At 38.4% G+C, this 26232-nt stretch overlaps 1 protein-coding gene across 3 annotated transcripts; it reads left to right on the forward strand.

The window, feature by feature from the left end:
• Positions 1 to 134: 134 nt before the first annotated feature.
• On the forward strand, positions 135 to 24013 carry ZFAND4 (zinc finger AN1-type containing 4). Of its 3 annotated transcripts, none has more exons than XM_032982151.2 (10): positions 135 to 511; positions 1324 to 1626; positions 8812 to 8887; positions 8983 to 9050; positions 9572 to 9758; positions 13905 to 14052; positions 14899 to 16080; positions 16707 to 16761; positions 19100 to 19217; positions 21325 to 24013. In XM_032982151.2, exons 2-10 carry the CDS (start codon positions 1443 to 1445, stop codon positions 21458 to 21460), a joined length of 2154 nt encoding a protein of 717 aa, XP_032838042.1. In that variant the 5' UTR covers positions 135 to 511; positions 1324 to 1442; the 3' UTR covers positions 21461 to 24013. The 3 variants fall into 3 exon arrangements, with proteins under 3 accessions (XP_032838042.1, XP_032838044.1, XP_032838043.1); XM_032982153.2 differs by having other exon boundaries at positions 19103 to 19217; XM_032982152.2 differs by having other exon boundaries at positions 13908 to 14052.
• Positions 24014 to 26232: the final 2219 nt, after the last annotated feature.

The following is a 26232-nucleotide window of genomic DNA, read 5'->3' on the forward strand; positions in this document are numbered from 1 at the left end:
GCCGTACCACGCACCGGAGGCGCCTCGGTAGACTACATGTCCCAGGAGACACCGCGGCCCCCCGGGCGACTGGGAGGTGGCCGCCGTTGTTAGCGGGGGGGGGGCGGCGGAGGGGAGAGAGGTGTTGCATCCGGGTCCGCCGCGTCTTAACGACCACAACAAGCGGGAGCAGCGCGCCGCGGCCCGGCGGACACCCGCCCCTGACGGCGCCAGGAGCACCGCCCCTCGAGGGAGCTGATTGGGCGAGCTTCAGGAGAACGGGCGTCGCATTGGCCGGTAGGAGGGCGCTTGGCGGGGATGTCATAAAGGCTGGGTAAGCGCGGAGGCTGCCGGGGAGCGAGTGGCGGCGTTGGTGGCTCCCGGGTCCTGTCCCTCTCCCGCGGCAGCGGCTCCCCTTCCCGCTCCATGAGGTCCGCCGGGGCCAGCGAGCATCTGTGAGGTGCGGCGGGCGGGGCTGCGCGGGGGGAGAGGAGCCGCGTCTCCCCCCGCCGTGCGGGCCCGGCGGCGGCAGGTGAGACGAGACCCCACCCTCCCTCCTCCGGTCGTGGACCGGCTCGCCGGTCTCGGGGCCTTCGGGAGCGCTGGGCCCTCAGGGGCCTTGCGGCGGGAGCGCCGACCGTGGCGCGGCGAGAGGGGCAGCGCGCTAACCGCCCTGGCCCCGCCGGTGTGCTGTGCGTCCCCGGAGGGAAGGAGGAGGGTGGCTGCCCGCCGAGGGCGGGCAGAGGGAGCGCCTGGCACGGGCGGCGGGGCCCCGCGTCCTCCCCGGGGTGTGAGGCCGCCCCGAGGCGCGGTGACGGCCGGGGGGTGGGAAGCTCCGCTCGCTCCTTTGTTTGCGGGCGCTCCGCTCTACTGGCCTGGTCCGGCCTGCCGCCCCGGGGCGGGGGGCCGCGCTGGGCCCGGGGCTGGACCCGGCCGGCGGGAGCGTGGTACTGCCGCGGGGGCAAAGCTGCCGTCTTCTCCTCTGCCTTCCCCGAGCTCAGACGAGTCCCGGGTTTTATGTCTTTCTGGGGTTTTTTTCCAGTTCTGACCCTGCTGGGGGCTCAGCCCTTGTCAGGAGGCTTAGGGCATGAATATTGCAGGTCGGGTTGTCGAGTCCGTCGTGAAAACAAAAATAATAAAGGTAGTAGATAGGATCTGGAATGCCAGCTGAAACTAGAATCCTAAAACTACAATGTTACTAATATCTGTAGTTATGCATTGCACAAGCTAGATAATAATTTATTACTTCTTAATAGCTATTTTATGTTTTGTCAATCATAAATTGAAACTCTCTTTAACAGCTACGTTCAGATGTGGATAGAGCTATGCTTGTTTGCTTTATAGGTGAAAAATCCCAAACATGAACAGCAATGCACCACACCTGTCCTCAAAGCTGACTTGGCTAGAAGTGGAATATAGTTTCCTGACAGATCTTCCTACAAGAAAGTTTTAAATCCTTTGTAATGGCCAGCAAGAAAGACCCTCCTTTTTTCAATGAAGATAATATGGGACCATTTCACTACAAGCTTCCTTTTTATGAAACTATGGAGCTCTTCATTGAAACACTCACAGGAACGTGCTTTGAACTGCGAGTTTCCCCATTTGAAACAGTTATTTCTGTGAAAGCTAAAATTCAAAGACTGGAAGGTACTATTTTCTCATATTTCAACATAAACTTTATCACTTTAAAGGAAGTCTTGTTTTGCAATTTATAATCGCTAAAATCCAACCAGATAAATTACTCGTTCAGTGATATGTATGTAAACTAGGTGCTTGGTTTATGGCTTGGATTTAATGGGAATTGAGTTGTTTTTCTGTTCTTTCCTTTTCCTATCAGTTCATAGCTTAAGCTTCACTGGAATTGGTATTTTTGCTGGCGTTTTTTTTTTTTGTTTTTTTTTTTTTTTTTGTACCTCATTAAAGTCTATGACAAATTGTTAATTGTTTTGCTATTGTATGGGATATAGTACTTTTGGTGTTGAAAGGATTCTCTGACCTAAGTTGTTTGTTAGCTAGCAAGGTTATAAACTTGAACAGTATGTCTGTATTACAACTGTCTGAACATACTTTGAACTCGGTGATATGGTTGCTGCTCCTCAGGTTAGCCAGGTTATGGTTCATTCATGATACTGCAGTGCAGGCAAATCCCAAAGGCAGAGTGAAGTAACTGATTTGAATTTTGTTTAGGGGAGTGATCTTCTGCTGGTAGAGGTCTGGCAGAGCAATGCTTTGTCTTAAAGGGATAAACTTGGTACATCTTACAAAATTAAAACCTCCTTTAAGTTATGAGGTTAGTTCTGGTGCTAATACAAGGAGAAAAGATGTAAGTTAGTTCTCTCTCACCCCTTTCCCTCTACAGTGAGAATGATCCTTCATGAAAGAATGTGATTTGAAATATGTATATATACCTACTTGGGCTACTTTGAAGCATTGCATCCTCTTTCTTGCTTTGGAGGAGTTAAAACTATGTAGCTGCACAAGCTGAGAGTACTGGAGTTCCTAGCTTTAGGAAAAAGGGTATCCTCTCTTTCCCCAATATACCTGTACATGTTTTTCATGCTTCAGTCTGTGTGGAACCCACACTCTGGGAGATGTAATATGATGCTTTAGACTTGAATCTAAGATACTCTCTTCATATGGAAATCTGTGGTAACTGACAGAAAAAAAGTGTAGCGGGCACAAGTCTGAAAACACAGAAGCATTGCAGCAATAGGGGTGATTCTTTGCTAGTGAGGTCACACAGTAGAAGCTCTACCATGCGTATAGCTAGAGTTTACATCAGTGGAGCTACAGTAGTGCAGCTGTGTGGATATGCTTTTGTTTCCTGTGGACAGGGCCATAATTAATCACAAGTTGGAGAACTCTTGGAGGCTAGAGGTTAAACAAGAAAAGTTTTTTTTCTTCTCCATGGTTGAATATAGGCGTAGGAGAGATGCAAGCAGATGTGTGATACAATGCTAAGAGTGACTTAGAAGGGAGCATCAGCAGCAGAGTACAGGAGAAGGCAGGCTATCTGGACATATAGATGGAGTGATCTTTAGGGGATGCATGAAGGGACCAATGGAAGATGTAAGGAAGAGGAATTTGAATTTCTTGTAGTCCAAATCAGGAGTTTGCAAATAGACATAATGAATTAGTTTATTATTGTAGGCTGGGTGTGTCAGGCTTGCAGAAGTATCATAATTTATTATTAGAAGAACAGCTCAGTAATAAAATTATAATACTGCTTACTCATAATTTTGTTCACATGTTGTAGTTCATAGGATGATAAGGTAATTAATGGCTTATGTGCCTGCAATGATGCTTATCACTGAATTATTAGAATCAGTTGAAATACCTTGATACTCCAGAACAGAGTTAAAATATCTGTATTGTCCTGATTAATATGACTTATGGGAGGCAGAATGAAAACAGATTGGTTGGCTGTGTGTGAAGGGGATAGATATCACAATGATAATTCTATGCTGCATTTGGGGTTGCTATTGCATGTAAAAAAAAAATAATTAACAACTTTTCAGTAACAAAGTTCCTATTATAGTGCACAAGTTCAAGCAATGAATCACCCAGGTGGAGCAAAAATCCTAAAGTCATTTTTCTGTTGTAATTTAGCATGAGAAGCAGAAAGCTTACACCTGTTCCTGTTTCTTCTGCTGTTTTTCACTTTTTGTTATTGAATCATGTCAACTTTCATTGAATCTAAAGCTGCCCCCTACATGGCTGGGATACTATATAATGTCCCTAGTATGTGTATAGCCTCCATGGACTCTCTTGGGTGTTGAGGATGGTGGTATGTAAGCATATAAGAAGACAAGTTTTGAGAAAATTATCTGAGGCCTGAGCTCTCGAAGAACAAAATCTAGAATCATATCAGAATTTGACAAATTTTGTCAACAACTGGAATGTCAGTAGCTGTAGACTGTCTGCACTGTAATAAGAAAGGACAATATGGATGTCATGTTAGTAATTTTGTATACTTCTGATATTGTTTGTCATTCGTGGTGCCTGTTTAATGATCTGATATAGGAAGGCTTTGTTTAGACAACTGTAGTAGACATTGGTACCTTACTAAAGCAGAGCTCTAGATCCCCAGCTTTCTGTTTCCAATTGGTTTTAGTCAGTAAAGAATATGGGTAAAAATTCATTAATGGGTTCTAATACATCTGAAATTTCAGTGCAAGTCTACTCATAAACTGAAGTTAAAGCAGATCTGATGTGTGTTTGGATCAGATTTAGGCATTTGTCCTCAAATATGTTCCATGCGAACTAAGCACTTGGTATTCAAAAATTTAGATTTGTTATAATGTTGACTTTAGAGCCACCTAGGGTGTAAATTGCTCCTAGTCTCAGAGTTACTGAATGAGCCTTTTAAAATGGTACACTGGAGAAGAAATAGCTCCCTTTGTCTCTACTTGGTGGCATAAAAACTAGAATATGCACAGCCAGCAGCATAGCATAGTGTTGCCAGCAGCACTACCTACTCCATCGGTTTTACTTGTTGATTATTCGTGCTGAAAGCAGAATCATGCGTTGATGGACATGGATAGATTGGTACCTGCATTTCAAGATGACATGAAAGACTGAGCTTTAACACATGAATGGAACTTAAAAATAGCAGGATTTCATTGAAAGAGGAAATAGCTGCTTGTTTTTTTTTCTTTTAAACTGAGAAAATTTCTTCATGCTTCCTCCATTGCACCAGTCTTTGTAGCTGATGGGCTGGAGAAAGTATAGTATTCTTCATTCAGAAACACCAATTACTGTATTGAATTTTACAGAAGAAACATTTAGATAGAGTATTCCTAGTATGATTAATTCTTTCATCTGTTAAAGAACCATAGATAATACCTGTAAACATGCTTGTTCGGTAAGATAGGATTGAATCTCAAGGGAGGAGGTGGGGTTTGGGATTTGGTGGTGAAATTATTATTTATTAACTTGCAGGAATTAATTTGCATTCTACGGTATGGAGTGTTAAGGCCTTCATTTACATAGCTAGCTTTAAAACTAAAAAACAACTCAGTTGTGGTTTGTACATGTACTACAACTGAATTTTATGATCTGTGTATGTGGAAATATCTACCTTTATAGATGAAAATTTAGGTGTTATTTTGTTCTAAAGGGGAGAAACAGCTAGCTTTCAGAGTACATCTTAATTTGGAAAGCTTGTGTTCAGTAGAGAATGACAGATGCAACAATAATTTTGTTGTTGTACATGTATGCACTCTCAATTCATCATGAGTTGTTTTTCTTTGGTCTTTTTGCTGTCATTATTTTGCTGCCTGTGTACAGCAGCTTCACCTTAAGTGAAAGGAACTGGATGAATATCAAACAGACTTCTTTTGGATGTTGTAATTTCTTTCAATATTCTGTGAACTCAAAGTATATCATAATGATACTACTTGCATTAGAGGAAATAGCTATACTTCTGTCAGGACTGGAGTAAGTCGATTGCACAAGTGAAACTAGTTTTTAACAGAACCAATTTTGCTTTTCTTCTGTCTGCTACTTTTCCTTTATGTCTCCTGTTTGCTTTGTCATTTGCCTGTTTACTGTGCTGATAGATACAAGTTCATGAAGCCTTTTGTAGGCTTATGCCTTCTCTGAGCAGGGAAAACATTACTGCAAATGCAAGCCTGTGCCCAGATCAGATGGTTAGAGCAGCTTCTGAAAGGTGTAATTAAGGTCACCTTTGTCAGGAAATTTTATGGCCCTGTATTCAGTTACTGGTGATTCATTGTTAGTCTCCTCTGTCAGGTCCTCAGATAAAGAGTAGATCAATACTGATCACCATTTACACTAACTTAGCTTACTGTCATGCAAATGAAAGCTGGGGGGTTTGGCAGGTAGTAAAACTGTCCTGCTGCTATAAGTTGTGAAGCTTTACACCTCTTCCCTAGTGTAGCAAGTTAGTGGGGGAAAATAAGACTCTCAACCTAGCCTTTCTGTAAGCAAGAACAAAAAGTAAATGTTTAAGAAATTCTCCAGCAATTTCAACATTGGATGAAAGATCAGTACGCTGTTTGAACTTTGACTTTGAAATGTTCGTTGTGTGTTTAAACACAGTAACATGCTACCCACAACATAAAATCAAGTTTGTGGTGGAATCAACAAGGTTTTTTTTTCTGGGTCAAACCTGACCACATCAGTTTCTCTGGTGAGCCTACTTAGCATGCCAGAAAGAAGAGTAAAGCAGTGAAGCTTAAGGGCATATCTGATATGCTGATTCAGAGACACTACCTACTTCTCTCCTTTCCTCCCCCCATTTTAGTAGATCAGATTATCAGCGCATCTGCAGCCATTTCAGTAGACAGCCTGCAGGCTCTTCTGTCCTCCTCTAGCATCGCCTGGCTAGCCCACTTCCATTTGAGCACTGAGATGTAGCTTATTGCCCTACTTTCCTCTCTTCTTGGTACCAGACAAGTGATACAGTCACATGCTGCTTAGGGAGAGGGGATGGTGGATGGTTATCTCACAGTTCTCATTACTTGTTGCCAGTCTTATATGCTGATCCTATGGGCAAGTGTCTCCTCAAGAAAGTTTTTCTGTAATCCAGAAAAGGGACAGCTGGTGCATATTTTCCTGCACCCAAACCTATAAAGTACATGTAGTTTCCACTGTGTATAAATACTGAGTTCTTAGAAAGCATCATAAAAGGGAATTAATAATGAAGACTTGCCTGTTTCCCATTACAGCAGACTATAGTCTTTTCATCTGTTCATTTAATCAAAAATACATTGTCATTGTTAAATGGACAAAACCATGTTTCAGTGCAGTACTACCAGTTGCAAGCCAGCCTTTTTAACACATACTCTCTCAGTTTATCAAAGTAATTGGAAATTGTTCCTTGGAGGATGTTGAAACCATAACAAAAGCAGACAGCAATGACTGTTTGTAATCATAAGGCTGCAAAACAACACAGAAACCAACTTCACTGTAGACTCAATGGCTGTTGCCAGCTTGTTCTTGTTTTGCTTATGCTGCAGACTTGAAACATAACCAATAACCCGTTATTAAATAGCTGGTAGTGTCGTAGCAATTATGCTAGTCTGTTGTTTGAACATATTCATGTCATAAATGTCTTGTGGACTTCTGAGGATACAAGATTCATGTTAAATGCCATCCAAGTGAAGTTGGTCATTCATAAGAGAGATCTAGATGTGAATTGTGATGAGAAAAGGGAATTGTCATCTTCTCTAAAACTTAAATAACAGTGACAGTTCCTCCAACGTGCACTCCCTCTTCTGCACTGGGACACTGGGATCTCCACTTAGCATGTCTCCTACTTGTCTGTTGAATCTGTTTGGTCTTTCACCCAAATCTGGTCCCCTTTTCTTCCTTGCTGGTGATGGGTGTTGGTAGCTTTGTGCCCTTCCTCCAGCTACGAAGGGGCTACTTAACCAACCTTTTGCCACAGCTTGCTAAGCACACTTGCAAGCCTTGGAAAGCTGAGATCTTTTTGGAAGCCACCTGAAAGACTGATCTTTGTGTTTTCCTCTCGCCAGATGTATTTTGGGGAGTCTCAGCGTGTAGCATTGCTACTTGCATCTCTTTTTAAGTATCTGAACATACAATGAATAGAAGTATGTGGTAAGGTTATTTTAATATAACCTTTTGGAAAATCTAGAAGTATATTTTACTTCTTAGGTGGAGGAGTCGTGTTTAGACTTTTTTGAAAAAGTAGTTCTTGGCTTCTATATATTTTTATTTTAATTACAATTTGTCAGGAATACATAGTGAGATCTTAATCACCTGAATTTCACTAGGCAAATTAACAATGGTACTTTTTGATTCTGAAGGGAAGATTTTTTAATTATTTTTATTTCAAAAGTGAAAAAGACAGCTATTTATCTTCCGATTAGCCTTATTTTTTTTTTTTTTGTCATCCAACATGTCTCATCCTTTCATAGTTGTCCTGGTTTGTATTCTATCCAAAATTTGGAAATTGTCAGCATTCTAGTAAAAAAGTGAAGACATGAGGTTGTACCAGCTTATGCTTAATATCTTTAATGTGTATTATGTCTGTGTCTAAATGAGTTGACTACACGGGCAAAAAGAATCAAAGTTAGTCATTGTGTAGAATATGGATTTTTAATAAGGAGCAAATAATAAGTATGCTTACTTACTTTTAACAAAAAATACTTAGCCAGATCTGTCCCAGAACTTAAGTTGAAAATTAGTATTACTGAATATAAGTAATAAAATGTTCTGATGGCCTAAAAGAACACCCACAACAAAATAAAAGTATTTGTATAACAAAGTTTGACTAACTGCTATGGTACTATATTGTACATGTGAACTTTCAGGTTCTGAACCAAGTAGTGATAAAAACATGTTTACAGTTGTCACCACTGTATTAGAGCTGCCACCAATTACCTTAATGCAACCTTGTCTTCACTGTAATACAAAATATTAGTCTGTGATTAAATTATTCAGCAGTTCTGTAGTTAGAAGTCTTATCCATTTTTTCCTGTCAGTAGACATAAAACTTTGAGGTATAGATAACAGGAAAAAACCTCCCTCATCTGATGACTAAAAAAAACAAGTATTCAATAAGCCTGAAGCAGTTGAATACTTCCACAGGCCCTTTGTTGAGCAAGAAAATTGAACTGTGTGTGAGAACAAAACTGCTGAAAATGTGAACTTTGTTCTTAATAACTATTTGGGAGGTTGGCTATCATGACTGTAGGCTGCTCAAGTGCCTGTCCTTGTCCTGCTTTTTCTCTTCTTTCCCATGATCCACTTTCTTGCTTCTCCTCCATTACCCTCACATTCTTCAAAAAAGTCCTTCTACCAAGCTTCAATGTTAATAGTCTTTTTTCTTTGTTTTGTTAGGTATTCCTGTCTCTCAGCAGCACTTAATTTGGAATAATACAGAACTGAAGGATGAGTATTGTTTGAATGATTATAAGTAAGTATAGAATAAAATTACAATTAATATTTCTAAATTATTTTTAGCATAAGCAATAGAAAATGCTACAAAATTTTATTTATTGTTATTTACAGCATTTCAGAAGGCTGCACTCTGAAGTTAGTTCTGGCTATGCGAGGTGGACCTATTAACACTAGAAGAGGTAGGTGTTAACTTAGAAACAGTGGTTTTCATGCAACATCTTGTAACTATAAGCAACTTCTCTTAGCTAAGCATGTTAGACGATCAGACTTCAGTTCCAAATTAATTGGGAAAATACTTAAAGCAGAGGGATTTTTTTTTTCCGTCTTTTCTTCCTTAGCATAACAAGTGTACTATCATTTTCATCCTGTTTACCCTTAGTTTAACAAATATCTTTGTGTAGAATCATCAAGTCTTCAAATCATCAACTCTTCACCTGCAGAAAAAATTATACTGAAATGTCATACAAATAGTTTTTAAAATCTGATTAATAAGAATCAGGCATTGGTTCAGTCTGATGATAAACTTGGTTGTGTTCATCATCTATAGAGGAATGCAAATGGAAAAATCCCCTTGATAATTTTCATTTGAAAAAAACCTCAGCATATCTTCTAGGTTGGGAATTCCCACTGTAAACTGAGCTGAGCTCTCAAAGGTGATCAAAACAATAATTTGGGTTTATTCTGTTTTTTTTCTTTGTAGTTCCTGTGGAAGACCCTATCAGGGAAATGGCTGAATACATGGATCCCACTAAAGATGAGATCTGGGAGAAGGGGCCATCCAACAAACAAGTTACCTTCTTAGTATATCGAGAAGGAGATCAGTTGAATTTTTTCCGTGTGGTAGACCGGGGAGATGGCACTTTAACACCATTATCTGAATCTTTGAGGTAAAGTTGTTTTCAGCCTTTATATTATTCTTCAAAAGGGGTATGCTGTATAATTTTCATATTTTGATAAAGTCAACAAATAAACCTATCTGGAATACTGCAATAATTGTGCCCTAAGGGCTACTAAAAGTCTGTAACTATGTGGCATGCTGATGGTCGTTTATCACTGTGTGTGTCAATAGAGTGAGATAAAGCTGACCTGGTGTTTAAGGGAATTCTCAACATTCCAGCCTTTTCTAAAAGGGGACGTTCGTAGGAGAGTCAATTTGACAATAAAGATATTAAAAACTTTTGTTAAGTAGTTTCTCTTTCCTCTTAAATCATTTGTTCAGTTTTATAAACATTTCTCTGTTCACAGCATAAACTTTCTTTTTCATATGGATATGACTTGACCAAGTGATTAGTCAGGAAGATAGTAGATTGGCAGTGCAAAATCCTGAATGGATTTGTCTGAAGTTCCAGAGAAACTGGGCGTTTTGGGGTTGAGTGGTTTTGTTTTGTTTTGAGTTCTTTTGGTGGGTTTCATTTGTTTGATTTTTAAATATGCTAAAATAATTACCAGTAGAGCTAGCCTTTGGACATAATTAGGCCTCAGATTAGCTACTGCTGAGGTACCAAACTTGTTTCCAATCACTGTCACAGAATCAAAGTCCTGTTCTTATCAGAAGAACAAGTATGTAATTGTAGTAAATGACATTGTAGTAAACAGATTACTAGTCTTTTTCCTAAAGCTATCAAAATTGATAATATCTATTAAAAACTATTAGATTCTGTCCTTATACTGCAGATTTTGGGTAGGGTTTTTTTGACCCTTGAAGAACTTAATATTTGTACAACTGCAAGGAGAAGAGTCCCTTTTCTGGGGACTAGCTGCATTTTCTCCAACGCTAAGACTTGCACTGTTTTAAGTAACTATTATTCTTTCTGTTTGTGAAGTGAAAGGAAGAGCTTTGTACTGGGTTTATATTCAGTGTGATTCAGAGTGATATTACTCTCATAAACTTTTATAAGAGATCTGTGCTTAAAAACTACAAGCTGAATGAAATATCAAGGTTGAATTCCCACATCGTTACACGGAATAGAAAGAGCTAGTGTTTGATATACAATTATTGTAGGGAAAGAAGAGGAAAGATACAAATATTTTAGATCTGTGATGTTATATTTCAGCCCCTGCACTCTTTCTCAATAAATAGCCACATATGGTATTGTGTGTAGATTTTAAATAGGTGAAATCCACCACCATCAGTAAGAAATGAGAAACTTGCTTCTGCATTGAGCTAGATACACTTCTGGAAAGAGGAGCAAACAAGTATAATTCCTGTTCGATCTGACATCCTGACTATTACCAAATTGTTCTCTTTTAACTCCAAAGAACATCCAAACCAATACAAAGAGCTAGGGCTGTGGATGCTATATGGTGAGTTGATGCAGAGTTGTCAGAAGGAGCTTGAACTTTCACTTTTCAGTATAATGAGCTCGCAGGTGTCTGCCTGTGTGTTCAAATTATTGTGCATGTATGTGATTTTATTATTATTATTATTATTATTATTATTATTATTATTATTATTATTATTATTATTATTATTATTATTCCCCATTTAATAAAACTAGCATGGACAATTGTCTGAAACTCTTAGTACTTTTAGGTAATCCTAGTATACAGATTAAATAGTAATTTACTTGAGATTGTCTAAGTGTATCAAACTAGAGGAATAAACCATCCTCACTTGGCTCTGGCAAGGCATCTTGATAAGCCTTTCAAAGCACGGCAGCATGTATAAAAGTCAAATTATGCTTAAGAAATGTGCTGTCACTGGTCAGATGGTCAGGTTAGGTTGGAAACTGAGTTGAAAACATTTGGCTTGAGTTTTTTCTCTTCCTCTGCGTTTTCTATGGGAGTTCATTTATTAGCTTTTCTACTAAGGCAGACAGTAATTTTTGGTGGGAGGGGGAAAATCCAATTTTTCTTAATTTTTTTATTGTGGCCATGTCAGAGTTTGTGGGAAATGGAAAAAGTAGCAAAAGGGGGAGAGAATGGAAACAAATCAGACCTTTTCATTTTGTTCTCTATAGAGGAAGGCTGTGAATCACTCTGAATACTAGTGTTTTCCACACTGACAGTTAAATGTGTGGGTATACTGGTGACTGAGCATTTTGAAGCCCTTGTTTGTCAGCTCTTCTCACACTGCTTATGTGTGCAGCAGAATTTAGTGACTTCAATCTAGAAATGAGACATTGGTTTGGGTTTATAGTTCTCCAGATCATTCTATTTCATCTGTGGTCAAACTAACGTTTAAAACTTGACAAGATGTAAATACAATGATTACTGTCTCTGGATTAAAAGAAATTTGTTGAAGTTGTGGTAGAGAATTGGCAGGCACTGGTGTCAAAAGACTTTCAGCAAGCTACTGATCATTTTTGAGGCACACATTTGACAATCAAATCTCATAAATGTTGACACCTATGGACAAAGTAAATTTGAAATTTACTCACTGGAAAATAGGCTAAAAGTGTCATCAAGAACAAAGTTCCCTTTCCAACTTTTATAATTTCACAATCACACTAAAGTAAAAAATCCTTTTGTTACTGCTTTTTTTCTTCTTTCTTTTTTTTTTTTTTTTGCTACTGTGTTTTGGCTCCTACTTAGCCAGAATATGCAAGAAAAAGGATAAAAACTTCTTGCATAAAAAAACCCTAAAATAAACAAACAAAAAACCCAATCATGTGCGACGTACCACTTTTCTTTCTATCTTTACCTTGAAGGAAGGAAAGTTCAAAGAATTGTTTTTGGTTGGTGACTTAAGTCATTGCAGAGTTAAAATTCTGAAATGATTCTTTAGTGTTGAATCTTTACCAGGAGAGAGGTATGTAAAATGCAGGTTGACTGTCGCTGTATGGAGCTGTTCAGTTTTTGGCAAGAAATGACTGGACTGTTTTGCTGACTCTTGCTTTGAATTTGATGCCATCTTGCTTGTAAAGATCTGTCTCCCAGCTGTGCTGCCTTCGGAATTTTGCTACATTTTAGGAAATGGATTTGGAGAGCCAGTGTACAAATACTGGCTCTTGGCTAAGGGCAGTGGAATATTTCCAAGAATCAGGTAAGATGTCAGCTCTAATTACTGACATTTTATGCGTTTTTTTGGTACTACCTTTCTCATGACCTTTAGTTCTTCCTTGGTCTCTTTTGGAGAGTAGAAACTTTAGTTAAATCTACTAAGACATTTGTATAAACACAGGGGAGTTACCTGGTTGTCACGATTTCTAGATGCTGACAGCCTAATGGAAAAATTAAAACACTCTTTAAAATGTACTATATACAGTGTTGAAAATGTATCGATTTGTAATAAATTGGGCACTACTGGTGGTTCTTTTATTTCACTGTCAAATGTTGGATATGCGTTAGTGATTAATGCTTCATAGGAAAAACAAGTAAACTACTGACTTTAAAACATTGAGTTTTTGCATTCTGTTAGAGTACAGAATGGAAAAAGGCAATGTGATGCTATAAATTACGAGTGACTACTGAGTAAAATATTTTGTTTTGGGACTAGCAATTCTAATCTGTTTATTTTTTTCCAAATGTGAGACTCTTTGGAAACCTAAACTGATCTTTTTTTTTTTCTTTTTTTTTTTTTTTATTTATTTTGAAAAGGAGAAATAGACTATCACATCCACATGGGTGACCCCTCCATTTCCATTTATGGTGAGAACACCCCTCAGGATGGATAGAAATTTGGACTTTCCTTCCATGCCAGTGTCTGGTTAATTGGAAAACTGATCAGCTTGTTGTCTGAGTCACACAGTTAACAGCTTTGGCCATACCATCAGGAGGCATTTGTGGAACTGGATATTCCCTCTGTGGGGAAAACATATAGTGAGTGTGAACCAACTGTACATGGTATAACAACTTCCCAGAAGCGTGGCTATGTTCTGATTTCAGCATCATCACTTTGTGTGAGCACCTTATAAGGAATGCTTATGTACTAAAATAAATGGATTTGAAATGTCTTTGCATACAGTTTTACATAATGCTTTGTCAACAGATCAACTACGGATATGACTTTCTAGTTGTGAGAATACTCTGCATTGAAAACATAATTGAATTACTTGATTAGAGGGTGAACACAAACTTCCTTTTATTTTCAGCGGTGGTTCAGTTTATAATTTATATGCTGATGATGAAGATGAGACAGAGGCATCACCTTCTGGCCAACAGATTATTGAGAATTCAATTACTATGAATAAAATGAAGCTGCTCAAGGCAAAGATGGAGAACATGAATCTGAGTAAAAAGGTAAAGTGTGATTTCAAGTTTTCTACTGTAAAATGGCTTGTGCTTTGCTAGTGCTGGCTTTTCTAAAAAGCAGATTAGGTGCTTTGCTGTCTTGGGATTTGAAGTGATCAAGGGTAGATGATTTCTTATCAGTTGTTTAAATAAATGCTATTGTATAAATGTTCTGCTGTGGGGTGTTGGCTTTACTTGGATCTACCTGTCCACATTCAAGGAATTCACTACTGGTCCTGGATTTATTTGTATGGGTGGGCTTTTTTGGTTGTTGGGTTGTTTGGTTTTTTTGGTCATTGCTTATTTTTTTTTGCTGGTTGTTTGTTTTTTTTTTCTTCCAATATTTTAAGTAGTGTTATTTTGCAGTACTACTCTGGTAAAAATCAGTATTTCTCTTAAATTAAACTTCATTAGAAATACTGTAACTGAAAGGCCTATAAAGTTAAATTGAGAATAAGATTACCTAGAAGATAAATACATTGGTGTTCATGTCTGTCTAGGTTACCTAGATGTAAAATGAAGATACTATACTTTCTTTCATTGTTCATCTTGCTTGAGACCCTAAGCACTTCTGCATAACTTCGATGGCGTTCTGGCTTCCCTTTTTTATTCTGTTGACATGTGGCCTGTTTACTAAAAAGCCTTTCCTAATTATTTTCTTTCGTTTTTATTATTCAGATGTTGGGGTGAAGTCTTGATGGCTAGTAACAGATGAGGGAGTAGAAAGCATGATTTGGTCCTTTTTGGCCTTACATTGTCTCAATTCCTGGGAATATGATCTCAGGCAGGTCTTTGAATGCAACCATAATTCAAATACTCGTTGTTGTATGTGGTTTTTGTTTTTTTTTTCAATAGCCTAAGAAAACTGTCAAGGTGAAACCTCGTCCTCCAATGGCTCCTCGACCTTCTAGTGGCTCAGTGGCTGCAGCTCGTCACCGGTTTTTAAGAGTGCTCCCCCATATCGGACAGTCCTGCCTACCTCCTCCTGGGAATTCTTATCCCTCAGAGTCTTCCCAAAACGCACTTTCAGCATTGGCTACTTTGGCCACTGCTGGTAGGACAATGCCATCCAAAACTAATGACTTTCTTAAGGAAGATGACACTTGGCAGAGCAACTCCTGGTCTCAGTCAGTTAGTAGCATCAGGTTACCACCGAAAATATCTCGTGTCGAACTAGAAAATGCAAAACTACCTACCAGTAGTGTTCTGACTCCTGTTTCATCTCTGCCTGCAAATTCAGAAAAAGCATCTGAAAATGTGACCTCAACAAGTGAGGAGGATGCTGTTTTGTTTCCAAATCTAACAAATATAGAACTATATGGAACAGAAGAAAAACTTCTACCTGAAACAGATGCTTTTGCTTTGTTAGCAGAAGCAAGCACCACTGAGCAATGTAGTGAGATATATGACATAGGAAAGGTGAACCCAGAACTTGAACTGTCTGATGGAGATGATGAATCAAAGGTTGTAGAACAGCATAGAAAACCTATTAGCAAAGTGCTGAGCACTACAGCAATGGGTGCTGGTCTTCTTGGTACTCGTGAATTAAGTCCTCAGAAAAATCTGCTTTTGTCACCTCTTCGTTACTCAGCACAAGTGGCTCATCACAGTTCTCTGAAACCACAAACACAACCCAAATGCTTTGAGACTGGTAACTTGAGATCTACAGCCTCCCCAAACGTGCTTCGGTCATTGGAAGTCCGTAGTATAGCAGACTCCTCTTTTTCTAGGACTACAAGGTTTCGTAGCATGAAAGTAGAGTCACTTGGCAAAAGACCTGATGTAATTTCTAAATCAGAGGCTAGGGACATTGCAGATGCGGCTAACAAGGCATCCAAAGAACCTGTGAGTTCTGTAAGTAACTTAGGATTTCTGGCTTCGCTGGCCCGAAGCACAAACAGGGAAATTTTACCGAGTTCCTGTGGGACAGGCAGGTTTTGGACTTCTGGTATTGCACTACCTACAAACCTGCAGCATTTTCAGGAAGAAAACTTTAGGAAAACTGCTCCTCCAGGTGAAGCTGCTGAATATATTCTAGTGAGTACTATTGCTTCCAAGGAAATTGAATTTTTTCTGTTTTCTCTGGTACTGGCATTATGAAAACTGTACTTTCATGTATGTTTCAGGGAAGGCAGATGGGGAGGGGGAGGTATATTTAAATTGCTGATAGTCTTAAACCTTTTTCTGAATTTCTGTTGGTATCTTAGCTGCCTGTTTATCTAAACAGGTCCTATAAGTAATTTTTCATAAAAATTAAAGTGGTTGTTCAGCTCACAACTAAAATTATTAGTTGTTATAAAGGTAGAATTATGAGTGTCTGTGTTTAGAAGTGTCATCTGACTTGTGCTGCTGCTCACTAACTGTCATTTATTCCAAAGTTTGCCCTGTGACTGGCACCATGTGTGTCTACCTTCAGATCTCTAATGTACTTTGTTGCATTAGTATGTTAGTATGTATAGTATGCGGAGACTAATATATAGTCATTTTGAGTAAGGCTTTGTATTGGGGAATTTTAATTTTGTATACAAAAGTCATCTTGGACTCTTCATAGGTACATTGATTGATAAAACATTGATTTCAACTAAGCTGATACTAGACTGCCTAACTTTTCATTTAATATCCATCTGCTAGTAATTTCTGTGTGGAAATTTTTTTTTTTTTAGTCTGCACATGGGCTTGGAATGAATGGAAGTATTGCAGCTGTAGGGAAAAGAATAGGTAAGTAACATCACTTAAATTATAATTGAAGATGGCTCTTTAATCTTTCCTGATATATTACATATATAGGCGACAAGAATCATTTATCTTTGTAAGGCATATGGATTTCCTAGTCCTTGCTGTATTGCACTTCTATAGCATGGTACAACTTCTAATATTTTAAGCAATTCTTTAATACACAGATGTCATCTAGGTCTTGGGTACACACAACGGACTCTTTTCTCGCTTTCTTTAATTCTTAATGAATCCTGCATGTCATCCGTAGACAGAAACGTGCCTTTCTGATCTGAAGTTTCCAAAAGCTCAGTTCTGTGAATACTTCCGAGTGTACTGAAATCAGAGCCAAATTTATTGGTAGTGTTGTCTTTAGGACTACAGCCTGAGACAGAAGGGTTTGGCAGAAGTGGGGAGGAAGCAAGAGGACATGGATACTGAAGATTACTGATATAGTGCAGATTTTTCTCTATTTTTTTGTGGTGGGCATCATTTTTTCTACCATAGTCATCTTAACTGTGGAGTGCTTAATGCTTGATACCTACTGAAAAATTGATATGTTGTGCCTAAATATTAATTTCTTATGTAATTAATTCTCTTGGGAGGAATGCAATTGTCTAGACTAGTACTTTTAAAACTCTTAAAATGGTAAGCTTAAGATTCTCAGCACAATTACTTTTCTTCTTCACGTTTTTGACTTGCAGTTTGCAGGTTTTCTTTTCTTTCTGTATGACCTTAGGAAAAGAGGCAGGCATGAATTCTAGGATTTTAAGATTTAGGTTTAGAGAACAAGCTAGAAATAGATCTTCAAATAGCCTCTGCAACAGGAAAACTGTAATGATTTGGGAGCAAAAGCTGCTAAAATAGTGGATTGTGCCTTCATTTCATAACTGGGGTTGCAGGTTTGAATTGGCAGTCAATTAATTAAAAGGTCTGTCCTTACCTACTCCATGGTAAAAGAGGTGATATCCTAATAGCCATGTCTGCATGATGGGGAAGGCTACTGTCTTCTGTGTCATTTTGGACAGAACTATGAAGAAGGCACTCCTGGTGTATTTTATGTCAGACAAAAGCATATTTTCCAAAAGCTTCCAGGCATGAGAAAGACAAAGTTGGTTTCATTATATCACACAACCTCTTGAGAGAGAGGTGGCTGGTAATGGTCTATTGTATAACTGGACAAAGGACTTACTCAGTTTACATGAAATTGCTCTAGGGACTGTAAATGTGAGGACAGCTGTATTGCTTATTCTTTAAGTATGGTCCACAGAGGGGGCTGTCTTCAAGCTCTGTCATTTTCACAAACTGGGCGAACTGATGCTTCTGAAATAGTATGCTTTTAGATGATGAAATTGATAGCATGGACAAACATTGCCTGGAAGTTTCAATGCTAGATAGCAATGGGATAGCACTGGTTGGTAGTGATGACTGTAATTTGTAGTGACTGCCTGGTGTTACTATTGAATGTAGTCTGCTGTATCTCAGCTGAGCAGTGACTGTTCGGGTTAAGGGTGTGCTGGACAAAAATCACTTCTGAACTTATGAGGTCACTTTTTGGGAGCATCCTGACAATACAGCGGTAGAAGCACTGTAAGAATGTTTGAGAGGATGCGTTGCTTTCACTGTCCTAGCATATGGTAAATATGCATAAGCAAGTTATGGACAAAGAGCTTCTACAGAGGAAAGGAAGATGCCTTTTCTTTACATGCTCTTCAGTTAAAGCAGCAGCCAAGAATTACAGGGCAAAAAGTCAAACTAAAGTATATTTTTAAGTACAGAAATTTTACAAACATCTGCAAAGTGCTACATGAAACCATGTAGCTAAATAGAGGCCTGTAGTCTAATAATGTACTTCTCTTGCAATCATGGAGTACCAGCAAGATTTTAAAACGTTGTGGCATTTAGTTGGCAAACTTGAGTTATTAGTTACTGAATATACTAGATGCTAGGTTCTTGAATGCCCAGTTCATTCTTTGGAAAGCCATTGTGTGCAGTGCTTTCCCAATCACATTATGTGTTTTCATTTCACATTTGGGAAAACCATTAGAAGACATTTTTCCTGATTTCTTCTCTTCTTGCTTATGTGAACTTTTAACAGTTGTTGAAAATAATGGGTCTAAGTCCCACATTTTGCTGCCTCTTCCAAAGGTGTTCATAGGCTTGAAGTATGTTTTCTGTTTTGGCTTTTGGGTTTATTTCCTCCCTTTTTAGGTTTTGGGGTTCCCACGTGAAGTATCCTAAGAAATATAAAATTAATCTGGGTTTCAAAAGATGACATTTAACTAGGTTCTGATCAGGAATAAATAAAAATAAAATATCTTTGCTGTCTTTCTGCCTTTGAAAGCAGGTGAAGCAACCCATCTTCCACCTGTGAATGGCTCAATTCAAGCAAAAAAGAAAATTACAAAGCATTGCTTTCTTTGTGGCAAGAAAACTGGATTGGCAACCAGCTATGAGTGCAGGTAGGCTGTGCGTATAACCAGCTGTTTAAAATTGATAGCTGGGTAAACCAGAAGATTTTCTATGCTGCATGGTATTCCTTAAGCATAATAAATCAAAAGACAACCTTCAAAGAAGTTGCAATTCTCAGTTCAGCAAAACTCTAGGAACTAAAATTCAGAAATGTTGTACCTGTTCTGCTGTTGAGGTGTATGTTCTTCCAGGAAAATCCAGAAAACGAAGATACCAGAATGCAAGGTAGCAGGAAATAAAGAACATGATTACAAAAAAAGAACAATGACATTTTATACTGGTGTGGGGAGAACTTTGTAGAGATTTATGTTCTGCATAGTTTCTCAACAATAATTGTATCATTAACAACTTGAAAAACTTGTTTGGTTACAATTTTTCAGAAAATCTCAGTCAGATTTGGCCTTATTACAACACTTCTGTACAGTTTCTGAATTTATATGAATTTATATTTGACAACTTTTTGATTTTATGTGTGTTCTGTTTCTTGTGAGATTTCAGTCACATTTCTTTGAGCATTTAGAGCATCTCAAAAGCAGAACACAAGGGCTGGTCCCCCAAATCATGACTTGCAGACAGCACAATGAGGCCTGGCACTTGGTGGTAATCACTGGAAACTTTAAAAAACAAAACAAACAAACAAAACCCACACCCAATGTTTTCTCTGATCTTGGTTTTCAGAGTACTTTTTTCCACAAGATATTCTTTTCTCAGTATCCTCTCCCATGAGCTAGTCGAGGTTGGGAACTGCTGCACTGTGAGGGCTACATTTGAAGCTGGTCTTGGTTCATGCCAATCAACAGCAAAAAGAACAAGACTTCTGCCATTGGGGAATTGTGTTGGAGAGTTTCAGGGTGAGGAACTGCCTCCTTGCTGACTCTTCAGTCTTTGGTTTTGAAAGTTTTGGACAGTGCACACTTTCTTGCTGAGCAAGTAGCTGCAAGCTCTTATAGAAGTAACTAAGCAGCTTGCTTAAGGTTAAAAATGAAGCAGAGGGAAAGGGGGGAAATCGCACATCTCCAGGAATAGCATTTGTTCTAGTTTCAAAAGGAACAACCATATAACCTTTTACTCTAAACAACCATGAACCGAATAGAGAATGCAGTCATATGAGTAGTGATGATTATGGGACCAAGAACCAAAGAAAAGCTAACTTTTTTACCCAGACACACAAAGCCTCAGGAACAGCTGCAGAGTTTATTACGAACCCAGATAGATAAGTAGAGGATTATAGTTCTAATAACGAGACAGTAAGTTGGACAAGTAATTCTTAATCCATTTCAAGAGAATTCAGATTTTGAATAATGTCAATCGTTTTACCATTGGGAAGCAACTTTATCAAATAATCAGGCAACGGGACACAAATTAGCATCAGTCTCCCCTTAAGGCACTTGTCTAGATAACATACAACATCCAGAAAATACTTTTCTCCTGTTAGGGGTCTTAGCTGCCGAGCCATCAAGTTTGAAGGCAAAAATCATAGTCTTAACCCATTGAAATTCCAACTGATACTGGAACAATTCACCCTTTATCCAGTCATATCAGAAGTCAAGTTACCTATAGTTAGTCTGTCTGATGCCTTTACAGCTGACTAAATCTCTATTTATTAATCTCAAATGACTAATCTGAGTTTATGCCAGGCAGAAGTTGTGCTGTACTAAACATCTATTTTGGTGGTCTGAATGATGTGTGGTTTTTGAATTGAAATGCATTATGTGGATTTCACCTGATGCCATTATTTTAGTACCATGGTTTTGTCCTCTGAATTCTGCCAACTGATTTTGTGTGAGGTCTTTAAAGAGAAATAAATCAAAGCCCATCATTCTTAATTTATAAGCCTGTTTGACCCTTGCTAGGTGGTTTCAGGAATACTGATCTTGGTTAACTTCCCAGCTGAAGAGACTGTTGGGTCAAAACTGCAACATTCAGTTACAAAATGTCACTTTGATTTACCCCACCAAGTAATGGTATCAGTCAAGGATGATTAGAATCCAAGCAGCTGTGTCAAGTAGACCATTAACAAGATGTGGTTAAGCCAAAGGGCTCCCAGCATATCAGAGAGTTAAAAGCTTGTAACTTCTAATACTCTTGATTCTTCAGATGTGGAAACAACTTCTGTGCAACTCACCGCTATGCAGAGACTCACACCTGCACCTACGACTATAAGAGTGCAGGGCGAAGGTATTTGCAGGAGACCAATCCCGTCGTTAGTGCACCAAAGCTTCCCAAAATCTAACTTGATTGTGCTGCATGTGGCTGTTCTGCCATTGAAGAATTGTATTACACTGAGAGAAGCACTTGCTTAAACTGCATAATTTTGCCATGCTCCGTATTTAAAGATTTGCCAAGTAACAAAAGCACATGAGGATGCATCCTGTCGAAGAATAATGTGAACACTACTACAGTTAAAACTTTTCTTCTTTAGCGAATGAAAAGTTAAAGATTAGTTTTTAAAAACTTACACTGATTTAACTGTTACTGCACGTCTTGTGTTGTGTTTTATATTTGGAAAAGCTATTTCACTAGACAAGTCTTTAAAAGATGCACTTTACTAACTTTATTTACTGTATAACCAGACTTGAGGGAGTGTTGTAATGAGGGTGTCATGTAATGTCTTCTGTACTCTTGCGGGGTTTTTTTGTCCATTGCGTGATATCTTCTAAGTTATTTCACTATAAAGATCCTCCTCCCTCCCCTTTCTTCAAACAGCATATCTTGAGATTTTTAAGGGGGTAGTGTGTTCCACCCCTCTGTTCCATTCAGATTGGTATTCATACACTGTGTATCCATTCTGAAAATTACATATCATGTTGATCACATTTTCTTAAAATAATACTGTTTATACGACAAGTTTGTTTTTAAATAGAAAATTCCCCCTTTGTTGCCATTAAATATAAGGAACAACTTATTTTAACTTTTTTTGTAATCCTAGATTTTTTTAAGACTTCACAACTTGGTTTAAGACGTTGAATGCTGTTACTGGAAGAAATTCTAATAAATATTAAATTTTATTCTGGTTTATGCTCTTATAAATGCACAAAATAACTTTTTCTATCTTATAGCATGCTCCTAAATTAAAAGTTGGGCTTTGTTTTGGGGGGGAGGTGGGGAAAAGATTTTTTTTTTTTTTTTTTTTTTTTCAGAAGCACTGGCTCATATCTGTTCCTACTGAAGTTGTTGGGAAAACTTCCACCAACTCTGTTATGAACAGTGTGACCGGTACTGTGTGCTTTAAATAAACCTCCTGAAGTCTTACAGATGTACTAGCGAAGGCAAAATGAGTGTTCAACAAATGGCATGTATTAACCTGCAGCCTTTCTCCCCTCCAGATGATACTGTACAAAGGCAGTTCAGTAATTGCATGAGACACCTCTAATGAGCATGCAGCTACTCCAGACAGTGATGTTGTAGGAATATACCTACTGAAAGCCTTTCCTCTTCCCTTCTCTTAATGTGCCTGAAATCTTTTTGTAAGCATATATTGCTTGAGGTATTCCAGTCTAAACAGATTAATAAAAAAAACCTACAACAAAACAAAAGAAATCCTTCCACATTGCATCTAGACAATTGAATGTCATGGTTCCTTTCTTGCCAGAGTCCTCAGCTACTTAGTTGGTTTTGGTATTAAAATGATATATGCTGCATTCCAGTCAAACAGTAGCAGCTAATGAGCATGGCAAACAAAAGTTGGGCCAAAAAAAGAAAGGATCACTATGAGGGAGAGAAGGAACTTGAAGAACTCTCATCCTTGGAGGAAAACCATTCCATGTAGTCCACCTGCAACTTCTCGAACCTTCTGGAGTTTTCAGAGTGATGACCTCAGGGGGAAAAAAAAAATTCAAAGTCATTCTTCTGGGCAGTGATAAGGGAAGAAGGTAGTTCTCTGTGTATGTGACCTCTAGGCGTATTTTTACTGGACAAAGTTGCACCTAGTATGAAGACCATGTCATTACCAATCAGTGCTAGGTATTGTCAACATGCCTGTAGTTTTTATTTCATCTCCAGTATGGGATAATATTTGATGCCGAAGGAAAACAGTAAGGAACAGTGCCAATGTATTAGTGTTTTCCAACCAATTACTTTTGTGGCTCAGCAACACTCTTAAGGCAGAATTGTTGGTATTTCTGTAGGTACAGTACAGACTTGGTAAGAAGTGGAATTAAAATAATATCAGCTGTCATCACTTAATCTGATTTTGCATGAGTATAATTGTCAGGAATTTATTTTGCAGTGCATTAGAATGGCCGTATTCAATTTTCCATAAGACTACATAACTGAGATATGTGGCAGGAAGTCTCTGAGTCGGATCCAAATTGCAACTCTCTGCATATGCATAATGAAGTGCTTAGTAATACTTTTCAGAAAATGCAATGTAGTAATAATCTAATTTCCACGTGTGTAGTTTCTCATAATTTTTATTATACCACATTTTGATTATACCCAATACAGGTGTTTCTTGTGCAGAACTCTTCTGGTTTTGTTCTCAATACTGTGTTACAGGTACTCTTATTTTCAACCAGTAGTACAGACCTAAGAGCACTCAAATTTGTAATTAACTGGTTTAGTTGCTAATTTATATGCTATTGGGTTTTACCAAACCCTGTGTTACTGTGCTATGGATTAATTACTGTTTACTGTGTAAACTTACCTAAATGGTTTGGTTTTCTGAGTATTAGTCAGTGTACTGTGGTGCTACGCATCTGCTGTAGACAGATATTTAGCTTTTGTGCATTTGTTCATGTAATTAGATTGTATCATAAAGCATTTACATAATGAAAGTTTAACAGTGGCTTTGGTGTGTGCTTCTCTACTTTCCTGACAAATATTTTTTGTATGCTTTTTTTATGCTTGAGGACTCTGTGAAGTATAATCAGGCTGGTCTCTTGTTGAATGACCTCCAGGATTCTTGTGTCAAATTGAAGAGTTCAACAGAGATGTCAGAAACTGGTTTTGTATCTTGAATGAAATCCTTCTTCTGAAATCTCTAGAAGACCATAGTGATAAAAATGTCTGCTTGTAATTCCCATCTCTCTCCAGTTTGCAGTCTCCTGGGATGCAATTGCACTGGTGCCCTCTGCTGACAGTCTTCAGTTGTAGACAAGGCCAGAATTGTTAATGCTTTATATTACAAAAATTAAGTCTTTCTAGCTTTTTCACATATCATGAATTAGACTCCTTGGTTTCTTTTCAAAGGACTTCCAATTTTCATAATGGGGCACCATCTTCTGGGTGTAAATTGTGGCTTTGGAACTGCTTGTGGTTATAAGGAGTTGCTTCCACCTTTGCCTTTTGTGTTGGGTCATGTTTATCCAATTTTTATGTAAACCAGGTTAATCTTGGCATTCATTTGACACTTTCTCTGATACCCACATAAGCACTGAGCCACAGTTGCTTATGTGTGGACATTCATGTAGCGAAAAAAAACATGTGATGCTATGCAACAGTTGTGTGAGCCAGTGCTGCTTCTGATTGCTGTAGTTCTTACCCTGATTTTAGCTTCGGGTAGTTTTACAATGTTTCTTTGGAGTGTTGGGTGGAAAACAATGGAAAAAAAAGTGATTTCCTTTCTGTAGTTATTGTCCTGTTTAAAGATTATTGTCTAAAAATATCAGAAGATGTGCTTAATAGAGAGATGAAACTTAGGTTGTTTCTTGTAAAGCAGGTGTTTAGAGTCATTGGGATATTGTGGACGGTAACTCTTGGGTTTTAATATGTAGAAGTGTAATTATTCACTTTCTCAGCAGAAGTTTGCCAAAACAGTCTCCTGTTCTGTTTAGCTGGTTTCAATTCCTAGTTTATATTTCATGTTTGTAAGGTTACTTATGCGTATCTGTGCACAGGTAAAGGGACATTCCTTTTCACAATATTAGTTTTTATCTTCTTTTTCCCTACACACACTGAGCAAATACACAAATCAAAGATTTTGTAAGCAAAATGTTTTAACTAATCAGAAACTACCCTTTTGTCAGAAAAGAGTAATTGCTTTAAAAGATAAGGAGGGATGCATTTCAACTGTGACATGTTACACAAAGGCCACAAGATGTCAGTGGGGACCCCAGTCTGAAAGATTTGGGATAAACCAGTGAAATGTACAAAATGGGGACAGAACTATGTATTTCTAACGATGCTTAGGCTATTGCTGATTTTGACCTATTTTATATTCCTAGTCTGACTTTATTTCTTAATCAGTGAAACATGGTTTCCCTTATCAGGTAGCCTTCCTGAACAAAGTATTTCAGCAAGCTGGTCTTTGTCTTCCCCCATTGCTTTGTTTATAGTAGGATAGGTGCTTGCCTTATTTTTCATCTTGAGGGAAATCTACCACTCCCTTTTTATTACCATTTACAGCCATAGATTAAAGAAGGGGTCCTCTACTTTAGCTCTTTGGACTCCCTGAGTTCCCATAGGATTTTTCCTGATTAATCCTTCCATCTGATAATAGTTTCACTGAGGTGGTTGTATGGTTAAAGAGCAAATTGTACTTCAAAGCTTTTCCAGTCTTTCAAGAATCATATGCCAGATTTTTCTGTATATTTCACTCTCAAAAGGTGAAACCACGTCATCCAATAACAAGTGGATTGACTCCTTGAGCTAAATTCTTTCCTGCAACTAATTCCATGCATAAAAAAACTCAGTTGTAACCAGTTTCTCTTGAGGCTGCTCGCCATATCTTACTGGAAAGACTCAAAGGCAATTGTTTCAAAGCCTTCAAATGTATCAAAAGGAATGCACTGTTTAAGGAAACTGCAGAATCCAACATGTGTCTTGCCTTACCAATATGTGAATCTCTGTCTGTAGCTTAGGTTCTGCTTATTCCAGCCATTCTTTCTCTCTACCACACACACATGCATTCAGTAGCTGGGAGACTTTGCATTTTCAGCTCTTGTCTCAGTCTTGGTCTCCTTCATTTTTGTGTCAGTGAGTCCGTGAATAAGCCACTGTGTGTGGGTTTATTGTCAGTGTAGCCATGTAACTTTTTGCTTTATGTTCTTTCATGGCCACTGTGTG

Source organism: Tyto alba, unplaced genomic scaffold (genome assembly GCF_018691265.1).
Source record: "Tyto alba isolate M040663 unplaced genomic scaffold, T.alba_DEE_v4.0 Super-Scaffold_1, whole genome shotgun sequence".
NCBI classification, from domain to species: Eukaryota; Metazoa; Chordata; class Aves; order Strigiformes; family Tytonidae; genus Tyto; species Tyto alba.